General features: G+C 44.4%; 1 protein-coding gene across 3 annotated transcripts in view; it reads right to left on the bottom strand.

Moving 5' to 3' along the window:
• Window positions 1-109: 109 nt before the first annotated feature.
• The window catches only part of l1cama (L1 cell adhesion molecule, paralog a), a 43,133-nt gene continuing 18,343 nt past the window's right edge, over window positions 110-24,899 (bottom strand). The window contains exons 2-29 of one of the 3 annotated variants that reach the window (XM_062392714.1): window positions 21,151-21,496; window positions 19,500-19,514; window positions 17,734-17,836; window positions 17,026-17,228; window positions 15,887-16,009; window positions 15,340-15,510; window positions 13,533-13,647; window positions 12,597-12,781; window positions 11,779-11,910; window positions 11,500-11,643; window positions 11,297-11,408; window positions 10,871-11,028; window positions 10,485-10,644; window positions 10,024-10,148; window positions 9,783-9,884; window positions 8,953-9,150; window positions 8,796-8,866; window positions 8,483-8,708; window positions 8,239-8,354; window positions 7,589-7,805; window positions 7,149-7,271; window positions 6,255-6,431; window positions 6,045-6,158; window positions 5,789-5,938; window positions 5,253-5,384; window positions 3,440-3,512; window positions 3,260-3,271; window positions 110-2,821 (exon numbers count right to left, since the gene is read on the bottom strand). In XM_062392714.1, the coding sequence (XP_062248698.1) occupies window positions 2,560-2,821; window positions 3,260-3,271; window positions 3,440-3,512; window positions 5,253-5,384; window positions 5,789-5,938; window positions 6,045-6,158; window positions 6,255-6,431; window positions 7,149-7,271; window positions 7,589-7,805; window positions 8,239-8,354; window positions 8,483-8,708; window positions 8,796-8,866; window positions 8,953-9,150; window positions 9,783-9,884; window positions 10,024-10,148; window positions 10,485-10,644; window positions 10,871-11,028; window positions 11,297-11,408; window positions 11,500-11,643; window positions 11,779-11,910; window positions 12,597-12,781; window positions 13,533-13,647; window positions 15,340-15,510; window positions 15,887-16,009; window positions 17,026-17,228; window positions 17,734-17,836; window positions 19,500-19,514; window positions 21,151-21,277 (3,846 nt within the window). In that variant the 5' untranslated portion in view covers window positions 21,278-21,496 and the 3' untranslated portion in view covers window positions 110-2,559. The remainder of the gene's footprint in view (window positions 2,822-3,259; window positions 3,272-3,439; window positions 3,513-5,252; window positions 5,385-5,788; window positions 5,939-6,044; window positions 6,159-6,254; window positions 6,432-7,148; window positions 7,272-7,588; window positions 7,806-8,238; window positions 8,355-8,482; window positions 8,709-8,795; window positions 8,867-8,952; window positions 9,151-9,782; window positions 9,885-10,023; window positions 10,149-10,484; window positions 10,645-10,870; window positions 11,029-11,296; window positions 11,409-11,499; window positions 11,644-11,778; window positions 11,911-12,596; window positions 12,782-13,532; window positions 13,648-15,339; window positions 15,511-15,886; window positions 16,010-17,025; window positions 17,229-17,733; window positions 17,837-19,499; window positions 19,515-21,150; window positions 21,497-24,899) is intronic. The other 2 variants (XM_062392715.1, XM_062392716.1) reach the window with 2 other exon arrangements.

The following is a 24,899-nucleotide window of genomic DNA, read 5'->3' as shown; positions in this document are numbered from 1 at the left end:
GATTCATAATGCAGTTACAATTATCGTGGCTCCACATGTGGTACAATCCACTCAACTTCTAACCCCGACCCATGGTACATAGAGATCCCACCAGTTCCCATTATGCCAACAGTGCACCCCACACTTCACAAAGAGGCACATTTACACCCCAACAGGGACACACACTCTCCCTCCCTTTCTCTCGCCCCCACCCTCCCACGGGGGGCATTGTTGTTTAAAGCCTGTCTGTTTTTCAGAGTTCTCAAGAAGAGTCTCTAAACGAGCCAATTCACATTTTCCTCTTTTTAATTATAAAATATGGGGGGGAAACAATGGTGGAAAGCAAATGCCAGCGTCCCCACATTTCACCTTGAAACACGAAAAGCAAAGAGTGAGTGGCAGTCGAGTGAGTATCTGTGTGTGTACACTCGTTCCTCATTCAAAGCTAACATTTGCCCTCGAACACTGACAAACACAGATGTTTAGCAGCAGATAGTCAAGTTAGAATATTGGCATATTTTGTGTCATTCCTCGCTCCTGGTATGAAAATAGATCTTTTTAAACCTTTATTTGTCCTGAGTGAGTCTGTATAGCCAACAACAGGGAGCTCACACACACCTCCGTCTGTGCCACTGGCCGCTCTAAGACATCCCATGTTCTCCACCTCACGGACTGTCAGGTAATATCTGGCCAGTGTCGAGCTTTTATTTGAGTAGGGAGAACCGAGACTGCAACGTTGCACTTAGGTGCTCCCTGTGGTGTGCACCAACTGCATCGCCGCCTCTCATGACTGCATCGGACAAAAACTCCACAGATATTCACTGCACTGCAATGCATCGCTGGATGGTTATGGGCAGGAACGGAATCTTAGCTTTCATCGTAATGCAACTACTACTATCACTAAATGACACTAATGTACACTTTGTAAAATTTTTGAAATGCTTGAAAACATCGACAGAACTTTTTTTTTCCTTTTTTCCCCCCTCTCTCCTCAGCTATGAGCTATTTTTGCTAAAACAGCCAAATCTCACTGCATTCGAAAGGGGAAAGGTTGGATTCATAGCAATAGTACAAAGAAGAAAAATTACAGCTTGCAACAAATTGAAAATTAGATGTTAAACCTGCACGTTTTTTCACATTTTCTATCAAACATGGTTTGGTTCATAAGAACAATCTTTTAGGGTTGTATTTACATTCAATGGGGAAAAACCTGTCCTTCCAGATCTTGTCATTGCCACTCCTCTCTCTCCAGGAACTTGTATCTCAGATTTTTTTTATCAGTAGCATGTAGATACAATGACTACCCAGCCCTAAAAATAATACATTCTCTGCATTTGATATAACTACCAACTGTTTGCTTTAACCAACTGGCAATCGCCAAGCCTGTCTGCAATGTCAACTTGGATTCTGAAAATAAACCTTGAGCATGTTCGCCCACGAGACTCCTCTCTCCGATCTGTAATATACATAAATACTGCTCCTCAAACAATTAGCGTATTATGGGATGGACAGGTATGAAAGGACTGTTAATTGGACACAACAATGTTTTTAATACAGTGTAGAAAGAGACAAAGACAAGATACAGAAAGCTACACGTAGGTGTTGACACAAAAAAGTACAATATAGTTTCCAATAATGGCATTACACTTCTGGTGGGAAGGCGAGAGAGTAATGACATCAATCTGGTGCTCTATGCAGACCCAGCAGGCACAGGAACATATAAGGAGCATGTACATATCTATAATACTGTATTATGGCTAAGTAGATAGATGTAGATGCAGCTATATACACCAGATGCTACTCAGCATCATCACAGCAAGTTATTTATAGTAAGAAACTTGGCTTCGCTTAGTTTCGATGAAAGCATCTCGATCTATGAACTATGTCGATAAAGAGAAGTCGTGAGCTCTATATAAATAATGAAAAACACAATAACACAACATGATGATGAGAATAAAAATAAAAGAAAGATGATGTTTTTTGTTTGTCAAAAACATAGAAAATTAAATACATGAAAAATGTCACTGGCAAATACAATCTGAGACATTAAATGGCTTTCGACGTAAAAAAAATAAGATAATGTGTCAAGACATGATAAATATCTAAGTTTCAAGACTGGTGGAAACTTTTGTTTCCTCACACACCACCCTCCTCTCTCAATGAACGACTGCATCTCTACACAACCACAGCCACAGTCCCTCTCATAGTTCTATCTGTACAGCATTCTGTCTTTATCTTTCTATAGAGTTGGTTGCTGAGGGAAAGAGAGAGAAGAAAGGGAGAGAAATGAATGTTAGTCATTTGGATTAGTTGTAAACTACACAGATAAAAGAGGGTGAGGGAAGGACATCTTCAGGTCAGTCAGACTCGTATCACATTGTCCACTCATTTGGACACTCCTTTGGTCAAAACAGTCCAGTCCATCAGATGACTGCCAGGGCCATCTGAATAGTCAATATATTGATTGTGTATCAGTCGTCAAAGTACAGATCAGCACGTCAGTATAAGGAACAAGAGCATATGGGCACATATGTGTTGACATGTTTTGGTCTGGTGGTCCCCCCGGTGGACATGTGGGGGTTAATCTAGAATGGTAACTGAGTTGGGCGTGCCGTTGGGGGCTGGGGAGACGGCGTTGGGGTTGAGCGGGGAGTTGTCGGGCAGGCCGTGGAGCGCGTCCGGGCCCTCGCTAGGCCGACTGAGCTGGCTGACCAGGGACTCATCCATGTTGAGCTCCAGGGTCCTGGCACTGCTGCCGTTGAAGTCGAGGTTGTCCTCGCTGCACAGCTTGCTCTCCTCGCACAGGGACGGCTGGCTGGCCGTGTGCTTCTCCTCGAGATCACTACAGAGCACACAACAGGTCAGAAGCAAGGAGTAGTCTCACGACCCATTTTTTTTAAAATTCATAACGTGATTACTTTGTCTTTTTCAGCAAGATTTTATTTTCAAAAAACAGCCAACATGCGAGCCAGAAATTCACATTATTTCAACTGCAACTCTCTTGATAATCACGTTTCAAGCAAACAATGATTTGCTGCTTTTCTTCCTCTTACATTGAATTAATTTGAATATTATTGAGTTTAGGATATTTGGATAAGCATTTTCGAATGTTTTACAGACCAACTGATTCATGGATTGAAGAAGAAAATGAGCAGAAAATTCAAAATAGTACTAGTTGCAGTGCTACACAATTCATTATTTTACTGAACATGGAAAACAGTAGGTTAGTAATGCAGGAGATAATTAAAAATGGGTCCGGGCATATTGCACGAGAGCATACCTTTCTAGAGATCTGCTTAGCACAGGCAGGCATTGGGGAGAGGGGGGATAATAAAAGCAACACAAAGGGTTAGGAAAACCAAACAGTGCTGAGGGAATCAGGGCTGTCAGGAGTTAGAATTTAAAACATCTACAGAAAACAACGCCAAAAACCAAACTGCTGAGCACTCAGATGACTAACCTGTACTCTCCGAAAGTCTCATCTTTCATGGGCCGCGCCTCTGAATCCATCGGGCCCTCCTCTTTATCTTTCACTGACAAGGAGAGAGATTATTGGATTTCATTATCGGGAAGATCTGAATCATGTTTCTCTCACAGCCGCTTACTCACACATTAATTATGACAATCTGTCGGATGAACAGATAAAACCAAATGCATGTGCGTGGAACAAAAAACATTCTCGGTATCTGCAGACGGATCAGTTTATTTATGAGGTCTAGAGTTCGTCCTTTGACTTCATTTCTATTCTGACTTTTAGCGAGAACGACCACCGTTATGAATTTCATAATTAAATTTGTGTTTAAGTCATTAGTTGCTCAGAAGTAAGATTTCTTTGGGTACGGTCAGAGTTATCATTAGCTCCATTAAGGTCATCTCCCTTTGTGTGTCCGTTATGTAGCAGGATCACTGAAATACCACTCAACGGATCACCACAAGACTTGGTGGACGGATGCAGAAGGGGTCAGGAGAGAATCCATTAAATTTGATAGGAATCAGGAGGCAGATCCAGGATTTCCCCCCCCACACTTTTTTCAACATTCAACATGCGTTTTTTTTAACCTTTCACCAATTTCCCATAGAATATAAGTGGATCTTGATTTGTTTAAATCAGACATGATTAGGGGACTGACATTTATGAGTGATTAAGTTAATAGAATTGGTTGATAGTTCAGATCCAAATAAAAATCCATGTGGTTTCATGCTGCTGGCTCCTCCCTGTCTTTCAGAGCTTTTATCTCCCTACGAGCCAGGAGGCAGTCAGAGATCCTCTGGTAAGGCGTTGCTAGCCATTCCAAAATCTAGGCTGAAAACCAAAGGAGAAAGAGCCCTTGCCGTGAGGGCCCCTACACTTTGGAACAATCTGCCAGAAGAGATTAGACGAGCAGAATCGGTTATCTGCCTTATCTCTCTCCTTGAGGCACTTTTCCATAAAAAGACTTATCGCCTGATGTCTATGACTTTAATTATTTGTATCTTTCTTTCATTTTTTTTACTCTGTGGATTTTTTGTGAATATTGTTGTTACTTGCATTGAAAACTGCTATACAAATAAATGTATTATTATTATTATTATTGGTATTATAAGGGACCCTATATGCGCTGTAGTGGGTGCCATTCTATTTCAATTAGTTCTTGGTTTTTGCAACAGACACTTGTTGTTCCTTCATGTGGAAAGGGATGAAAGCCTGTTTTACTTTTCTTTCTCACCAGTAAGACAGTGGTCTGCAGGTTTCAGTTTCTCTTGTGGTTTGACATTATTATTTCACGCTCCTTTTCTCCTTTACTCTCAAATTAAGGACGTTCAGGCTTTGAGGTCTGTCTCCCCTCATGTTTAATGCAAAGGATGCAAGGGGGGAGGTTGAAAATAAATAAATTGTCAGTATATTTGGAGTTGTAGCCGCTGTAAAAAATAAGAAAGTGAAGAGAGCAGATTCGGGAGAATTTTCAGGACGGGGGCATCTTTTTTCACCGTCTTTTTTCCGGTCAGAATAATCTTAGTCACCGTGGTGCTTTCCTGGAAGTGCTTGGCTTCCTTTTCTACCGCACCGTCACTTTCATTCTCAGACAGTTTTATGGCTCCAGACTGTTACACCCAGTGTGTGTCCTCACGTCACAGTTGTCTGACATTGCATTGCTTTCTCAAACAGGCTTTGAAGGACAGACAAATATTGTAAATTCATGCCGTTGCTCAAGACCTCAATTAATTATACTCGTCAACAGTTCACTGCTCTAATGATGAATGCTTCACAGTCATTGGGGCGGGGCTGCACTTACCTGAGTACTTTCCCCCTTTACTCCTCTTGATGAAGCAGAGGATGAGCAGTATCAGCAGCAGCAGCACGATGGCGCTCACCACGCCGATAAACCAGCCTTGCGTCGCAAAGCTCTGCTGCACCTCCGTCACGGCTGCAGAGGGAAAAGGGAGAAGGGAGGTGGAAAGAAAAGAGAGTGAGGGGTTGTTTTTTTATTTAAAGGGGAAACGGGGTAAAAGTACAAAAGCAGCGAGAAGGATGAAAAAGGAGAGACATGAAGGAGGAGGAAGCAGAATCTAGAGCAAAAGAGACAGAGCATAATGAATTCTGACAGGGTGGCGGTTCACTGAAACAAATGCAAGTAATGGATCATTTCATATGGCTAACCAAGCTCTCCTTTCACAGAAGTCTTTGAAAGCACTTCACAGGCTGGGCCGGGAACTGCACGACACTCTCTGAAGGACTGGGGCTTTTATATTTAGCTGTGTGGAAGCCCAGAGGAGGGAGCAGAGAGGATGAAAGAGGAGAGGATGAATGAAGGGAGCGCGCCTGTCGTACCTGTTCCGTCTGTCTTGATGTGAGCTTCCCAGAAGGTGGTGTTGCTGTGGGTGATGCGTAGATGATAGTCAGAGCCGGGTGTCAGGCCTTGGAGCTGGTAGGAGGACTGAGAAGAGTTCATCTTCTCAGTCTTCTTCCATGTGCTGCCATCTGCGGACAAGCACGACATCAACCAGGGTGGTGAAACTATTCCCACGACAAAAACTAATTGGAGAACAACATGTGTTTCCTTATGTACGTAGCGCAGATATCATACCATTCTTTCTGAGGTAGTGTATTTGGAAGTCAACATTCCTATGCCTCTTTTTGGCTACCCAGCTTAGGTTAACAGAGTTTTCCCCCGCAGACAGGCTGATGTTGGAAGGAGGCGCTGGAACACATTCAGACGGAGGAATCAAATTCGTGATCTAATACAAACTGGTCCTGCATGAGTCATGTTTGTTAGTGTAAAGCACGTGGTTAGTACCTCCATCCAGCGTGGTGGCGCCATCCTGCTTTATGGGCTCTCCGTCTCCAGTGGCGGTGCGCCCACGCAGGTAGAAGCGATAGTGGCTGTGCCGGTCCAGGCTCCTCAGCGTGAGGTGGGTGACAGTGGGATCGTCTATGGTCTCCACTTGCATGGGGCTGTCATCACTCTCCACAACTGACCACAGGACAGACAAAAAAACGTTCAATCACCAGTTGATCTTGAGCACATTGTTATGGGCCACACGCTGGTCCGGGTGACACGTCAGTGACTGATGAGCATCATTAGGAGGCTACGCTTTTGACATTTTTCTCAGGTGATATTGATTTAGTTGGAACAAAAGCATGTATGGTATGTTTACTAGTTAGAAAAGGATTATATTATTATTATTATTATAACAATATCTTATTTTATAGCCCCTTTAAAACAGGTTTTGATAGACAAAAGCCGACACATGATTCTAAGGTGCAATTTCAAAAAGTCATCCACACTAGTAAAAGCTATTTAGAAATAAAAGCAATAAGAAGAAGACAGCATCATGTGAAATCAGTTAATACAACCAACAAAATAATGGTAACAATAAAAGGGAAAAAAGGGAAAAAAATGACAAATAAGCAAATAAAAGCATGAAAAATAAAAAGATAAAAAAAGAAAAAAGAAAAATAAAAAGATAAAAAGACAACATGACATGAAGGCATAGTGGCAGTAATCTTAGATCTAAGACTCATATGGCGTCAACATTTCTGCCATGTAGTTTGGGGCTGGACCAAGGTAAGCTTAAAAAGTGACCAGTAAAATCTAAAAAATCAATCCACCATCAATAGAGCGATGTCAGGATTGGGATGATGTGATGTTGTCCATTAAAACCGGACTTAGATGTGAAATAATGCTCACTACGTTGGTATTGCAGGAGATATCCAATGAGGATTCCGTTGGGTTGTTCAGGAGGCGTCCAGTGGAGGGTCATCTCTGTCTCAGATGGGCTGTCCAAACTCAGGGACATGGGAGGACCGGGAACTAGCAGCAACACAAACAGGTCTGATTAAAATGCACTTGACTTAAAGGCATTATTGTACTATTTGTATCTACTGACAATCTTTTCCATAAAGCCTTTCCCGCTCAATACTATCTTTCCCCTACATCAATTCCAACCCTTCTCTTTACTTCCCTCCACCCATTGTCTGGATATCTGTGTCAGTTCCCCTGGTGTTATCCCTCCCTCCCGGTATCCGTGAATGGAACCTCTTCACCCACTTTATCTATCAACCCCCCATGTCAGTATTGTCACCATTCTCTCCTCCACCACTCATTTTTGTTCCCTTTCTCATCCTCACCTCCCTCATGGGTCTTGAAGGACAGCGTCTCAGAGGAAGGTCCCTCTCCCTTGCTGTTGAATACCATGACAGCCAGTGAATAGTGGGAGAAGGGCCTGAGATCACTGATCATCTTCTTTTCTTCGTTGGCCCCAGTCTCCACCACGATTGTGCTTTCTGACTCCTTGGCCCTTCTGCCCCGGTGGTGGCCCCTGGAGCCAGTCCTGGTCAGGTAGATCTGGAGCAAGTAAAAGAGGGTATCACTGCTTAGTTTCTGTGTTATATTTGAAATTTCAAACATTTTTATAAACTTAATTGGATTCATACTAAGCCCATGTTTAGTTACGCAGTCACACCATTAGAGACAAGAGACTTTCTTCTGGAAAAAGTAAAATCTTGTTGAGAAAAGAAGATATGACTAAATTGTTGAATGGAACGTACTCCAAAGACCCAGGAGAAAGAAACTTTTAACGGTCTGATTCATTTTGAAGGTGAGATCATCTAAAAGAAGAAGCGGCTTCATTCTTCACAACCTTGAAACTAAAGAGAACTCTGAAGCCTCTGCCAAGCCGAGCTGTCGCTCCCCTCGCTGTAAACCCAAAACATATATTATTCATGAGAACAGAGGCTGAGTGCGTTCGGCCAAACAAGAGGAGATACAGCATCAGTACCTTGTATCCCAGCAAGTGCCCTCTGACTGTCTCTCTGTCCACTGCTGCCCAGGTCACTTTGATGGTAGTGCTGTTTATTAGTATAACGCCCACATCCATCGGAGCCTCCAAGGGAACTAAGAGATGATGGCAGCACACAAGAGACAGGAAGTGAGAAAAATAACAACGAATATCCCCTGTTAAAGAAAAGAGTATTGCTGTAAAACCTAGTGTGCAGTTGTTATAGTGTCAAAATATATTTTACCATCTTCTCCTGAGTAGCCAATGACCGGGTCTGGTTCAGGTCCCTCTCCCTTCCCATTCACAGCCTGTACTTTTATCTCAAAGGCGGAGAAGTTGCCAACGTCATTGACGATGAATGGCGGTGCCGCTGTGTGATTGATGTGCCAGCTGGGCCCGCTGCCCAGCACTCGCCTCCACAGCACCCTGTACTTAAAGTCAGGGCCATTCAAGTTGCGTTTGTCCATTTCCTGTAATGAAAGGAACAGCAGCCAATAAGACACAAAGAAAAGTTTGGCATTTCTTCAAGATATTGTACAGTAAGGTAACAGGCGTACCTCCCAGGTGATGAGCAGAGTGTCTGGGTCTGTGGACTCACTTCTCACGTCTTCAGGGTTATTGTCTGGAGCTGTGATTGTAAGAAAAAATGTCAGTATCGTACTTTTTTGGGGCGGTAACTGTGACCATGAAAAGTCAGAGTTAGTAGTCTCTTACCTTCAGCGTGTGTCTTAATCATTTCAGTCGGCTGGCTGGCGTCGCTCTTACCCAAGTCATTGACGGCAGTGACCCGGAAACGGTAGGACATGAAGGGCCACAGAGGGAGGCTGACACGCTCTGTGTTCCCACTTACTCTCTTCAGCACTTCCCAGCTCCTCTCCTTCAAATCTTGGTCCTCAAACTCAACCACGTACTCTGTTGAGACAAATAGTCGAGGATTGACGGGGAAAAAAGAGGGTAAAATAAATGATTCAGGTTATTGTTAAATTTGTTAGATTTGTTAGATTTAGATTATTGGTTCATCTGACGTTGCAGATGAACCAATAATCATGTTCCGGGAAACTGAAAGCAGAGCATCCTTTCATATGCAAGAGGAGGATACATGATATGGATTTGTTGCTTTGAGTGTCGAGCCCTGTTCAGACCTGGTGTAAACAGATGATGACATTGTTTGTGTGTGTGTGTTGGCACAAACGAGAGAAAGAGAGCGAGTGCAGTCAGATCTCATCCTCAGAGATATCTGATCTAAGGACGCACTGAGGACGCATTTCGGTGCTTTCAGACCTAAACTTAACGCTGACCACTTATCATCATATCACCCTGGATGGAAGTTAATACCATGTCTGAACAGGGTCTAGGAGTGGGACAAAATCAAGTTTTGTACAAATGTTAAAAAGTTAGAGTCGCACCAGGAGAAATTATACAACACAAAAATGTATTTAAAAAAAATTATAGGCCTGAGCAGAAGAAAGAGAAAGGCGGGAGAGAGGGGGTGCCAATGTGTATTTCTGTAAGTGAGTGTTTGTGTGGGCGTGTCTGTACCGCACCTATCACAGGGCTGTTATGGTCGTCTCCAGGAGTCCAGCTGATGGTGACTGTGCGATGCTTAGGATCAGTGACCTGAAGGAGGACAGGAGGGTCTGGACGGTCTGAGAGGGAAAAAATAATCTCATTAACACGGCGACTGGAACATTGCTTCTCTACACTCCATAAACAGGTCTCTGTAATTAAAATACACATGTTTTTAAAAAGACACTTGTTAGTGCATGATACGATCAGTGATCTTACCACATAAAGTGAGGGTGCCACTGGCCTCAGCCATGTCCAGCTTCGTGATGACCTGACAGGTGTACACAGCCTCATCATCTGCGTCCACATTATTTATCATCAGGTCTGGACCCTCTATTGTGTATCTGTGGAAAAATGATTGTTAGTTGCTGTTAGTTATCTTCCTTGTTCTTTTAATCAAGAAAACCTCCTTCCAGTTGTTATTGCTATCGTTCGTATCATCATCACTTCGTCCAAGTCATACTCCACATTTCTGTTGTATTAATTTCTTTATCTAACTGGAACATTACAGACAAAATGTATGTGTCCCAATGTGCATTTAAATTCAATGAACAACAACTACACTAAAAAAATAGATAAAGCATCAAATATGGATACAATAATACAGTTTCAATAGTTTCTAGGATTATCCTTTATTATTATTATTGTCAGTTCTCCATGTTTAAAAAATGTTGTCTTACTTTTGGTCACTCTGCGACTCGTAGAGCTTCTGATTGTTCTTTCTCCACTGAATGAGAGGAGAACCGAGTTTGGGGTCAACTAGGGCCAGACAGGTGAAGATGGCCGTGTTTCCAGGCTGCACCTTCAGAGCCTGTGGTGGCGACAAGATCACGGTCCTGTCTGGAAGGGAGAAAACAGGTGGAATATGATACTGGGACTGAGTGTGTGTTTCTTCCTGTTCCTTTGTGAAGACCATTTTAAGCAGTGACTCCTACAGAGCGAGCACCTGTTTTGGAAAGTGAGGACATTTTGGCCGGTCCTTACTTTTTCAAACGTCTGTTTGAGGGTTAAGACTTGGTTTTAGGGTTAGGGTTAGGGTTAGGGTCTGTGTGCATGCGTCACTCACTGAGGACTTCCAGCACGGCATTGATTGACATGTTGGTGTTCTTTACAGAGCAGGTGTAGAAGCCTTCGTCTTCATGGGTGACATTAGCGATCTCAAGGCCCCCATTCGTCAGTGGGTTCACTCTGAGATCTGCCAGAAGGGAGTTGCTGCCACTCTCCCTGAATCAAACACACACACACACACACACACACACACACAGTAAGAAATAAACCTTTCTCTGCAGTGGCCGATTAACTCTCCAGTTTAATAGCCGCTGTTACCATAAAGAACAAAGCCTGATTGGACACCAGCCACACTGGTGAAATTCAGAATCACAGCTCAGATGTAACAGCACTTGTCAATTTATGCATGTGAATAGCCACCTACGCAATTGTGCTTCTGTGAATTTCTTTAACATATACAGTAAATCAGACTGTTGAGCCTCACCATGTCACTTTAGGTTGAGGAGAACCAAAGGTGTCACACTCCAGCAAAGCCTTGTGGCCCTCTGTAAATGTGTATGTGGTCCCATCCTCGGTAAGGATCTGTGGTGGCAGCTCTGAAACAACACATACAAAAAAGAAACGAGTCACATACTGAGACGCACACACACAACTGTTAAACCAGTTGCCGTACACACAGACACTGACCGATCACATAAACGTTGGTGTTGGTGAGGATGGTTCCATGCTTGTTGGAGCCCTGACACTGGTATATGGCGGTGTCTTCGAAGTTGACATCCTCTAGGATAAGAGAGGTCGGGTTCACAGTACGTCTGGAGTCCTCATCGATATCTGTTAAAAGGTAAACACTGTCAGTGCATGTGCAGCGCTCAGGATTGCATATGGAGGTGTGTGTGTGTGTGTGTGTGTGTGTGTGTGTGTGTGTGTGTGTGTGTGTGTGTGTACAGGTTGGCTGTGTGTGCTGACCTGTGAGGGGGACCCCATTGATGGTCCAGGTGATGGCAGGAGCGGGGATGCCGTCTGCCTGACAGTCCAGTTTGACAGTCTCACCCGGGGCATATAACTGACTGACAGGCTCCTTCACCCAGTGGGGAGCAGCTACAAAGAGCAGAATATATTAATTACTGTACTGTACATACAATACAAACAAAGCATCATATTCGGATTATCAATCACTTACATGAAGCACTCTAGGTACAAAGGGGAAGAAATTAATTTCTATGTATAGTTGGTGACAGATAATGATTCTATCAATGGAAAATCAATCAGTTTATTGATATGGCAAGTTATAAACATATCAAATGCAATTTAAAGTGCTTGCCAAAACATAGAATGCTAAAAATGACTTGAAATTGGTTTAAAACATTATAATGTAGCTAGTGCAACAATATAAGAAAGTTTAGATAATAATCCATACTATAATTATAGAATACGATAAATAAACGATAGCAAAAGAAATATAGATAGGAAAACCATAAGTATAAAGTATTTTTTTTATTTAGCTCCTCTCAGTTCCTGTTCCAGCAACAAGGAGCCCAATGGCTGAAAGCAGATTCCCCAAAGGTGTTCTGCTTCGTGGAACAACTAAAAGATCAGAGGGGTCGTCCCGGCTCATATACCACCAAACCTCTAAACTCAATGATTCAAATAAACAGTGTTGTGATTAACAACGGCAGTTTACATTAGAATGTAAAACCATGGACTCATCCCTATTCACACAGCAACATTTCTACAACAGCCAGCTCTGAAATAGCAATATTAAAGAGTATTTGTGTATGACGTACCTTCCACAATCACAGTGTAAGTGTGTGTGATCTTTCCCTGGGAGTTGTTGGCTTTACACTGGTACTCGCCCGCGTCGCTCTCTGAGATGTTGCTGAAGCGCAGGCGGCGGTCGAACATGTCCCGCGTGGTTCGGGACTCGGACAGCTCCCCGTCCTTCCTCAGCCAACTCACGTCAGGAGTCGGACTGGAGAGGAATAATAAATGCAATGATCAACTTTATTTACATCGCACAGTTACAAAATGGTAAACATAAACTAAAAAAGGGGAAACAAGAAACAACACGAAAGACAAGCAGATCATAAAAAAAGAGGGGAATGAAATGGTTACCAAAGAAAATAAAACATTCATAGTTTTCCAATAAATTCTCAATGGTTTGAAATTGTGACAATGAAGCAAGTTTATTGCGGTAGGTGGGCCAATTTCCAGGATTAGATGATGATTGGGACCAAATTAAATTCTCTGTGCTCTCATTTTTAGGTTAGTGTTTGATGGGACTTAGAGAACAGAATCGAATCCTGCGTCTTTTTAGTTCTTTCTGCAAATGTGTCTTGTAGAATTTGGTTCCAATTAACTGCATTGTAGTTTGATCTAGTATGATCAGTTACCCGGGGCAGGATGTTTCTAATTTTCAGTGGAGCAAGAAGAGGTTTAGCAAGAATGCGAAGAATGAGGAGGGAAAGATACAAAAGAGGGTAAAAGGGACTAAAATGAGTCATGTGGGGAGAAGAGGAGAAATACATAAAATGAGAAGGCAAACACCAAGCAGAGTTGGCAAGAGACAGCACAAGACAGATAACAGAATGAAGAGAGGGTGGGGAGGGCGGAGGGGAGTGAGCAGGATAAGAGGCAGGTAAGATTGATAAGAAGAAGCAACTCAAGTTTTTTGATTGATGGAAGCAGAGCTCACACACGTGCACACGCACAGAGACACTCACAGGCCTTGGACGATGCACTCCAGCTCCACGGTCTGGCCCCTGAGGGCGTGGTAAGTGCTGTGGCTTCCAGTAGGTCTCATCATCTGAGGCCTCTTGTTCCGCACTACCGAGTTGGCTGGAGAAAGAGAGGTGGAAACACAAAGACGGAGACAAGGAGTCATACATATGTATAGGTAATTTACAGATTGCCGTCCTGCTGATGCGGCTACCACTTGAGGGGCTCCACACATATACACACGCACATACACACACACAAACCCACAAACACACACACACACACACACAGTTGCAGGGCACGGAGTCATGCTGAGAACTTTCCCAGGTTCTCATCATCAGACACATTGACTACACACATACACACACAGAGGTCTCATGTTAACATGTGCTCATCTTTCTGACCCCGGGTTGGGCCACAGATGCTGGCAGCCACATCTCAGTGTGAGCTGCATCTCATTACCACTGAGCTGAGGTGGCGATGGGCCCCCTGTTGGCCCTTAGACCATCTACTGGATACAGTCACTGCTCTGGTCAGCACAACATGCCACCACACGGAGGTGACTTTGGTTCAACAATTCTTAACCCACATCGATGCAGACCATTATACTGTGTGTTCTGATTTGATATACCGACCTATACACAGTATTGTAATACAGCTGCTGTACACACTGGCGGTACGGCTCTACGGATGGCAATGTTTTTCTCTCAGGTGATTGATGGATCAACATCTTTGGTTCGGACTGAAAAACGTCAATACTTGTCAGGAAGTTCAGTGCAGATATATCTGATTCCTGAGCAGTTAATACTGACGGTGGTGATCCTCTGACTGTTTCTCCGTCGCCACCATGAATGAGGTTGATATTTACCCTTTGGAGAGAGACATTTTAGCTCTGTGTTTAATTTGCCCTGAACTCTCATCTCCCCCTTTTATTCATCCTGCACCATCATCAGGTCAAAGTTTTAATGGTAAATACTGCTTAATGGACTTTTATAGAGCCAGTCTCCAGTTGTATTGACAAATCAAATCCACCATTCATTCACTGTGGGAACAGCAGGGGCAATTTGTGGTTTATTGTCTTGCCCAAGAACATCTCAGGATGTGGACTGGAGGAGTCAGGGATCGAACCACTGAATGCTGGTAAGTGGACAACCCCCTCTACCACCTGAGTCACAGCTGCCATAGTAATCTGTTGGATGGTAACCAAGGCAAGCATCATCCATGCTGTCACTGGGAGCGACATTGCTACATGATATTTTCTGAGTACAGCCACACAGAGCTTGTCATGTTTAATAAACTACTTGAAGAGGAGAGAGATGTCCTTTAAAAACTGTTGACAGTGTGTTCTGTTAAAAGTTTATGGAAATTTTGCTGCTGCTGAATATTTAAAATATAATTTGTCAATGCTACGGGCACCGCAGATGAAACTGCCCCTTAATTCACCTTTAATTATTCTGAGGAGGCAGCACAAATCTCGGAGGCTAACCCAAATATCTGCATAGCAGACAGTGAGTGTGTGTGTGTGGGGGGGGGGGGGGGGGGGGGGGCTGTGCGTGTGTATGGGTGTACATGTGTGTCTGTGAAAGGGGCGTTTAAAAAAATCTTTCCTTTGACATCGCATGAGAATACTTCTATTATATTTAACATATGATTCAATGTTTTCCCATGACTCTGACATCTAACTTCCAGTTTGGCCTAGAATTATTTTTCCTATAACCTCGTCCACTGAACTTAATCTAAAGGTTATTTCCAGGATCACAGTTCAGTTCAGTCATGTCAGTTGCAGCTGGGTTGATCCAGAGTAAAACTCACAGGCGGTGACAGTCAGTGTGATGGCCTCCTTTGGCAGAATGGTGCGAGTCGCCAGGTACTGGACGTTGCAGGTGTAGTCGCTCCTGCTGTCCTCTGCCGTCAAATGGGCAAAGTACAGGTTGCCGTCTTTCCCCACCACCACTCGCTGACTAAGCTGGATATGATGGAGCGCTGAAGACAGAGGGAGGCAGGAAGTGTTAAAGAGAAAGGTGACAGGTTGAAACAACCGAAAAATAGAAGAAAGAAACACAGGTGAGATTCTGAGCAGTGAAATAGTGAGAAGAAAGGATGGAGGGAACATTCAGATACAAGTCATGATATAGAGATAAGAACAGATGCTGCTCTGCCTTCAAAAGCATTGTTTTTAATAACGGGATTAAAAAAAAAACGTATCAAAAGATATCTCGAGAAAGAGAACATTTTACAAAATGTTTCAGAAATAAATAATCAACTACCTCGGAATTATGTGACAGCAGAAGAATATAGTCTGAGACTCTGAGGCAGGAAGGATGTAATGGAAGCAGAGATGGAAAGGTAATGCACTCACTCCAGTCCATCCAGTGAATGATCGGCTCCATAGAGCTCTGTGGGGGGTTACACTTCAGAACAATACTGCTTCCCTGCTCAGACTTCACGGTAACCTTTTTCTCCTTCTGCAGGGTCGGAGGCACTAAAGGGAGACAGGCGGGGAAAAAATGACACACCCAGAGGTCATGTGACTCCTGTACACACATTTAATGTGTTATGCAGAGACGTCATGAGGCAAATTCACATCTAAAAGCGCAATCACACGGTTGAGGAAATACATTTATTGATTTCCATGTAAGGAACCTTGAATATAGCATATAGTATAAGAGAAAGCGTCTTCAGGGGAGGCGCCAGGTCGTCTTTTGTCCCGCAGAGGCACAGTGACGTGATTTGTGAGTCATGTGTCTCCTCCCAACCCCCCCCCCCCTCTCCCCACCTCTGCCCATTGTTGATAACCCCACAGGAGCCACTGTGGGGCGCTTCACATGACATCAGCCGGAGAGCGTTTCTGGGGAAACCGTTGTCAGGGAAACTGTAAAGGAAGCAGGTCGCCCAGGAGACATCCAGTCACGCAGGTGGATGGATACGCAAAAGGTGCTCTTCACTGTAGCTCAGGGGACCGTGTGTGTGTATGTGTGTGTGTGTGTGTGAGTGAACCTGGGTGTACGCTGATTATCATGTTATTGCATGTAATTAGGTTCGGGGTGGCAGAACGATGAGGTCTCAGCGTGAGCCTCCATCTGCTAACAAATGAGCTCTCCATAAAGCAGGGCAAGGTAAAGGTTTATACACTGGCTCCGCTCACTGCTCCGTAAATCGCTGTATTATAAAGCTGACAACACACAGCTCACCTTTAATCTGGATCTTTTAAAGTAGCACTAACACTGTGACCAGCATCCATAAAAGACGCTTAACTCCTCTGAGGTGATGCCGTTTGTGTGACGACATATCAGAGCGAGGATGTTTGATATTCTATAAAAAGATATGGGATCGCTCAGGTAAGGCGATCTGAGCCTGAACAATTACATACCAGCAAATATTCACCAAGCATGATTGAAATTACATGTTTAAATTATCAAAAGTCAAACAGCACGACTCTGTCTCAGGGGCCGGTCAGGGCTTTCTTTAGGATTTTATCAGCGATCAGCATGCCGTTACCATCAGTGATGAGCAGGGCCTCATTAGACACCGCAGTCCCCAGCTCGTTGGACGCGTAGCAGATGTATTTGCCTTGGTACTGCTTCAGCGAGTCCATTGTGTTACTGAGTGTGTAGAATGCGAATGAGCCAGTGTTCTCGGAAACCTTCAGCTCTGGGTCGCCGCCAGGGACAAACTCCTGGCCGTCCTTTGTCCATCGGAAGCTTGAAAAGAAGAAAAAAACAGTAACGCTGATGACAGAGTGTTCTGTCAAATAGGAGAGTAAAAAAAATTATAATTCCCATGACGTTAAAAGCGGCTTTTAACACACTCAAGATGTCCTTACACGTCACGGTGAGTTAAGGGAAACAAAAGAATGGTTGCAAAATGTGCACAAGATGCCCCTGTGGGACTAATAAGCTTGTGATGTGTAATTGAGACGTTCTTCTTTTCTTCTGCAAACAGAGCAGTTTTCCACATCAGAGCAGCTAAGATAGAAAAGATTGCTCAAGGGGTAGATGACATTTCTCCCATGTTGAAATTAAAACTCAAACTGGGAGAAGCTGTGCTCTTGTGTAATGCTAATATCTAGATGTCATCCGAACCAGGAGAGGGAAGGTCACCGTTCTCAGTTGGATAACAAGATAACTGAGGGCTCCGGCTCCTCTATGACTAATACAGCATCTTCAAACTTCAGTAAAATGTGTGGATATGTTGGTGCTGACTAACATGGGCGTAGGGTTTCCGGAGGCTTCGCAGCTCATGACAAGGTCCTCAACGCTGAAGACGGTGACAGACTCCGGCTGCGTGGTGATCGCTGGAGGCCTCTTCACTGCAAGAACCGAAACAAGTCGTGTTTTCACATTATCATCGTGCATGATACACACTAGCACACCTATATATGGTTTACACAGACATGCACACGCTCACTCGACACACACATTCTGGGTCCACATGATCTGCTTTCATGCTGCACGGTACTGCAAAAGCTCCACACATGCATCACCCCATTGTATCACACACATCCCTATACGGCTGCTGGTGAAGGCTTAACATACAGCACGGAATAACTCATTTTCATAGTTGAGCAGCTGCTGGTGAATATATTCAGTCAATATCACTTAAAAAAAGACTCCCCAGAGGAGAGGATGAAATGTAGGCTGAGGGAAAGAGTGAGAGTAAGGGAGCAGGCAGGGAAAATGGGATGAGATGAGAGGAAATTGATACAGCATCATGTAAGAGGGAGAGCGTATGTAAAAAGAGATATATGGCACAGGGCTCCTCGTGAGGCCGAGAGATAGGCGAAAGGAGGAAAATGGCCTGTGTGAAAATGAAGTAGGGATTTGAAGTGTGTGTGGTGGGGGGGATGGAAGTAAAGACCACCAGAGGATGTTTCTCTTTCTCTGTCATCACTGCCTGTAATAACCATAAAGCATTGCCCCAATAACACTCATAAAAAACCAGCACGCTGGATTGTGTGTGTGAATACTGAATTGAATCAGGATGTTTATTTCTTACACATGCTTTATGGTCCATGTCGTGTTGTTATGTCCTGTTTTTCAACACTAACAGAGAGAAATTTAAATCTTTTTCTCCACATAGCCTCGGAAACTACACACAAAGGCAGAGGAACGGAGGTCACAGCTAAGATACTAGATTGTACAGTTATTCATTTGACTTTAAGGGAAAGAGACAGAGCCCAAGATAGAGATGAATTTACATTATGTAGGTAAATGGGTAAAGGAGGGGGGCAGTGGTAGATGAAGAAAAAAAGCAAAGGAGATGGTGAGGCAAGCAGACAGGGGAGAAGGATGGCAGTGCGAGGGAGAGAGAGAGAGAGAGAGAGAGAGAGCATATACTGCAAAACGGAGTGAAGGGAGAAGGAGATGCAGGGGAAGAAACAAACAGGATTCAGAAAAAGACAGATAGAGAGAGTGAGGGAATTTAATGAAGGAATTCCCAGTGATAGTGGAAATAAGTCCATTTCCTCCGCTGATCAAATTGAAGTTTGTGCTGCGGGCACTGCTGCATTATTGGCAGAGGAGGAGAGAAGTCGGTGCTTAGCGCTTTAACTCCTCTTTATTTTCCCGTGGCTTTCATCTCACAGCCCTGCTGCCTCTCTACTGACAGACAGCAGCTCCTCACACGTCCTCTTCCCCGCACCCCTGCAGGGATCTCACCTATTGGGAACCAATGAGGCCAAACACACACCCACATACAGAAAGAGATAGACACAGGCACACATTCACATAAAAAAAAAAAACACATTCTCACATGCAATCACACATACACTATAAAACACAAGGTGCGTAAACAGGGACAAACACACACACACACACACACAAGTGTATAACACAGCAAATGCAGTGCAGAATGAGTTTTACTGTGTGCTGGATGGGAAATAACCTCTCTGGCATAATGAAAGTTGTTCACAATAAGCTTTGCCAGCTCCTGCATTAACACTGATAGACATCAATAAAGTGAAAAGCACTTACGATCACTTATGTGGTCTGTTAGTCCACAGTGGTGGCCAGAGAAAAGGCAGTGAGGGAAAAAGAGTTTAGTTACAGTAAACAACAGGGAGTAAGAGATATTAAAATCTGTAGCTACAGGATGGATGAATGGATGGATGGATAAACAGACAGAAAGACATATAGATAGATGGATGGGTAAACAGATGGTTAGATAGATGGAAGGATAAATAGACAGACAGACAGACAGATAGATAGACGGATGGGTAAACAGATGGATGGTTAGATAGATAGTTAGATAGATAGATAGATAGATAAATAGATAGATAGATAGATAGATAGATAGATAGATAGATAGATAGATAGATAGATAGATAGATAGATAGATAGATAGATAGATAGATAGATAGATAGAGAGATAGAGAGATAGAGAGATAGAGAGATAGATAGATAGATAGATAGATAGATAGATAGATAGATAGATAGATAGATAGATAGATAGATAGATAGATAGATAGATAGATAGATAGATAGATAGATAGATAGGTAGATAGGTAGATAGATGATGGATGGACAGATAGATGCATTGATGGATGGATGGATAGACAGATATGGACGATAAGCAGTATAATGTATCCTGTAATTGAGATTAGCTTTTTAATCCAGTCGTCTTTGACACAGATTCCAACCCATCTCCATTATTGATCCGGTTTCAAACCTCACCGACTCTCATTGACATGGCAGGAGATTGCTAATTGAAAGGCAGGGGACACCTTGACCTTTTCATCTTTGACCCGCTCCTCCTTCCACCTCCTCATCACCCTGCCCTCATCTTCCATGGCCCCCTCACCTCGTCTGTCCCCTCGCCTCCCAGGGAATTACATTGGAAAATTTACTGCATTTCATCAACATTTACGGGATAGACAGTAAAATACGTAATCACGTGTCTTTGCCGGGGTGTGAGCTCATCGAGAGTCCATACATGTGAGATTTCTTCTCTGTACTATACACATCCTTTTAAAATCCTGTGTGGGTGGTGAAGGACTGTGATTCATTGTAAGCAGCCTTAGATAAAGAGAGAACAACAAAAGCAACAGTGGAGACGATATTCTCTCTCTCCCTCTATTCGAGCTCGGTGGGCAGGCCGGCAGCAGCAGAGGAGATGAAGATCAATTTCCCTGCAGGGCCACAAGCTCAGCTGTATTCCTATTGCCCACATATTGCATTGAGGCAGAGAAAGAAATGAGAGCAGGCGGGGGGGAAAAAAGCTTGCTGGATTTTTTCGTTGTATAACTCAATTGTTGATTAAATTACTCAACAATCAAATTCTGGTTTGCACCAAGGAAACCAGATCAATAGTGGGAGTAATCAATGCAGTATGAGGGGATCAATTACAGAGTAATTAGACACACCACAGGCACACGAGTGCTAAACAAAGAAGCCTCGACAGGGTAGTGTTTGGAGCATGGAAGCACATTTCAACCCTGAAAACGGAGGTTAGTGAAAGAGAAACATTATCATTCTGCTCATTTGCACTGATTAATCCTGATTAGGATCATTATTAGCCTGCTTTGATGAATCAACAATGTAATTAACACAACAAAAACATCTTTGAACCTCATGGAAGCGTTCAGCCACCATTGTTGTGAATGGTACAATATGGATGGGTACTCACAGTTGGAGGGTATGTGTATGGCTGCATGGCTGTGGCCAGCGAAGGATAGGAGGAGAAGGAGGAGGGGGAGGAGGCGGGAGGAGCACTGCCCCCTACTGCCAACCGGCTGTCGCTGCGTGTGAGGCATTGCTCACTGTCCCATCAAAGTACCACCTGCTCGCACACGCGTACAGTAAAAGGGCAACCTCGCACAGACGCACACTCGTGCTGAGCAAGTGTGACGCTATGTTTCTCTTCCGGGAGGCCGCAGGATTGCCTCGTCCGTCTTTGGTCACTCTTGTCTTCTTTTTTTCCCTCCTGTCTCCTTCTTTAACTATAGATCCACGCCCTCCTGCTGGTCTCCTCTCTGAAAGATAAAAAGAGAAGGGGGGGGGGAGAGAGGAGGGGAGGACATGAGGAACAGGGAAAGGGAGGGGCAGAGAGGGGCCATGTGTCAGAACGGGAGAAAAATTACCCTGCACCATGTGGTCAGCCCTATGGACAGATCGAAACATGGAGTTAACACACCAATCAAGAAACAACAATACACATCCTTACAAAAAAAAACCACCAGCAACGCCTATAGCTAAACCTGTTTCTCCTTTTGGTTAATTAAATGAGCGGTGGCCCATATGGAAAGGCCACAGCGAGAAGCTGAACAGACCCAGATGGGCCGGGGACAGACAAATGCAGACCGATGAAGTGTCAAATCAGATAACACACAGGACACACATATAAATAGATGATAATTAGGTTGACTGGTCAGGCCTGCACTTCACCAACTGAACAGTACGTTGTGTACTTGGGTGACTGTGCTCTGATGAGCGTGCGATAAAGATGCTATCAGTCCTAGTGGGTGAGGCGAACAACCCCTGCTTAGAGTCTATCCGTTCTCCATCTGTACTCTTGGAGTCGGTCCTCGCCACAACATGCAGGCTGTCCTCCCCCGCGGCACCACGTGGTGCAACCCACTGACTGTTTACACTACTCAGTATCACACACAAAGAACTGTTACAGCACACCATGATTGAGACGTACATGTGAGACAAAAGAAAATGGCGATAATAGAGAGAGAGAGAGAGCATCCTTATTTGGCAGCTCTGCGGTATGTGATTGAGAGATTTTGGCTCTGCACACTGAACCAAGCGATGGGTGACCTTGAAGAGTGGAAAGGCAAGGAGACGAGGTAAAGAGGAGAAGAGGGGATGGTGAGAAGAGGACTGAGAGTGGTGATTATGGTTCATTTTCTCCTATCTAGTGGGTAATGGCTGGCCAGTTAATTACTGTGGATGTTTCATATGTCAATCAATGAAGAATGGATTGAACAATATTTGCGAATGAAAAGCAGGAGTGTGGGATTTGTCTAAATCAAAAGGCCCAAATTAGATAAAATTAAAGACCAAACAAGAGCTAAGCTCTTAATAAGGCAGTTTAAACTAACAGCATTAGGATTAAATGAGCCATTACACTCACTTGCTTGCTTTGTCAGAAGAATTGAACAACAAGCACACTGAGAGGGGTGGGAGGGAGGGGTGAAGTGGGTGGAGGACTTCTGGGGGAAATGAAAAGTGGAAAAGTGGGTTTGAAGAGGAGACAAGAGGAGAGCGAGAGGTGGAGGTGAGCGAGGAGCGGGGCAGAGTGAAGATGGGAGGGTGTGAGGTGGTGGGAGGAGTGCAGAGATGTGGAAAGAGGGGAGGAGGAGAGGGGATGACAAAGGGTGACAGCTGTGACGCTAATCCCGTCCATCCCCTTGCACGCATACATTCACACAAGTGCAAAGCTCTTCCAATCAATGTGAATTATTTGTTCACTTTCGTCTTGCTCCTCGACTTCTGCATCTTCTTTTCCAGTCCCCGTAATAGACCAGAGCTGCTTTATATTGTTCTCCCGAGACAAGGCCAATTACAGTGATCCCATCTCAAAACCAGACTCTCCACAATGCCATTAGAGGCAGACAAACCGAGCACGGCCAGTCGGGGCATTAGAGCTGGTGTTAATGCGATCTAAGGTGGGCGCTTGTCTTTCAGTGCCCCTTCCAAAGAGACGGTGAAGGAGAGCTGATTGGAGCGAAGCAGGATGCTGATTAACGACGTGGCGAGCCGCGGCTTGTCATGCTGCCAGGTGCAATTTACCAAGGGACTTGTGCTGCATGTGCAGAAGTCGGAACAAGCACACTCGGAGAGAGAGAGAGAGAGAGAGAGAGAGAGAAGCTTGTGATGCACGGAGGGGCAGACAGTAAGGAAGGTGGACAGACACACACCCCGAGAGGTCTGACAGAAGAAATCAGACAGATAAAGGGCCATGGTCCAGTGGGCTCCAGTCAGGAGGAGGACTGTGCCACAGAATATTATAGTCATGTTGAGTCGGAGCAGTAAAGGGGAACACTATAATGGGTGGGCAGGGGCGACAGGAAGTGAGTGAGTAAGTGAGTGAGGGAGAGGCTGAGACAAACAGACAGGGAGAGAGTGGCATGGACGGCTGCCATGTAGATGGGCCAAATCAGCCACCCAGACATGCTGATCGCACAGACTGATGTGGCCTGAGACACACTAACACACTTCCTCACACTGTGCGTGGCGTGGAGCCTCGTGCCCGCTCCATTATCACAGGGGTGAGAGGCACTGACATTGAAGCAGATGCCTGATTTCACTTCTTCAGGGGCGTCCGCTGTGCAGCTGTCAGCGATCCAATCCCAGCCCTGTTACCTGCCTCATTGGACAGGGTCAGGGGTCACGTCAGGGGTGGCTGTTTGCAGCTGAGCAGGGATGACCCGCCACAGTGTTCCAGAGTGCTTTTAAAAACTGTTATCACCGCTGGGGTGTCAACGGGCACCATCAAAAGTCATTCAATCACTGGGAGACGGCAGAGCGTTAGGGGCTGTGTTGAGATTTTAGGGCGTGGTCCTTTTTCCTTTTTTTTTTCTTCACACTAGAAAGCCCATGTATCAAACGGGCCAAATCATAATATTAAAATCATTCATGGATTCATGCTTTGGGGCGTTTTGATCACAAAAACACAAATAACCCAGACACGGTTGGATGCTGTTAGTGTTTCTATCATTAGATGAGTCAAATAGCTGCACTACCATTATGATGTTTACCCCCCATGCCATCCATTAGATAGGAAATTGCACCCTTCCGTCCTCTGCAAAATGTATAATTAGCATTAAGTAGACATGTTGGGCGTTGCCAAGGACTTTGAATGCTGAATAGGCTCTCGTAAAAGTGTGTGTGTGTGTTTGTGTGTGTGTGTGTTTGTGTGTGTCTGTGTGTGCACGTGTGAGATCAAGATCAAACCCCAATAGTCAAATCATGTTCTGAGCTTCACACATCGAACTAACCAACTACACACAACACACGTCTACTGTTTGCTCCATATCGTCGTGCAGCTGTGCGAGGAGCTGCTCTATATTGATGAATGTAGCTCGTATTCTCTCAGCACAGCCTCGACTTTGATCAGACGTGGTGCACTATTGGATTCTACTGTGTGAGTGTGTGTCTGCGTGTGTGCGTGTTTGTGTGTGCATGTGCAAACATGTGTGCAGGTCTTACGCCCTTGTCATGCCTTGCTTTTAAATATTAACTACCTCCAGCTGCGAAGACGTGTAGAGGGGCGAGGATGCGGGATGGAAGGAGGGGGGAGAAAATAAACGAATACATGCCCCCCCCCCCCCCCCCCCCCCCCTTTACCTCCTCCTCTTCCCCCCAGGGTTCGTCTGTCTGGAGGAACATCGGGCCCCAAAGAGACAGACGAAGGGACAGGGTAAAGAT

Source organism: Platichthys flesus, chromosome 7, assembly GCF_949316205.1.
Source record: "Platichthys flesus chromosome 7, fPlaFle2.1, whole genome shotgun sequence".
NCBI lineage: Eukaryota > Metazoa > Chordata > Actinopteri > Pleuronectiformes > Pleuronectidae > Platichthys > Platichthys flesus.
This window is presented reverse-complemented; position numbering and strand designations above follow the sequence as displayed.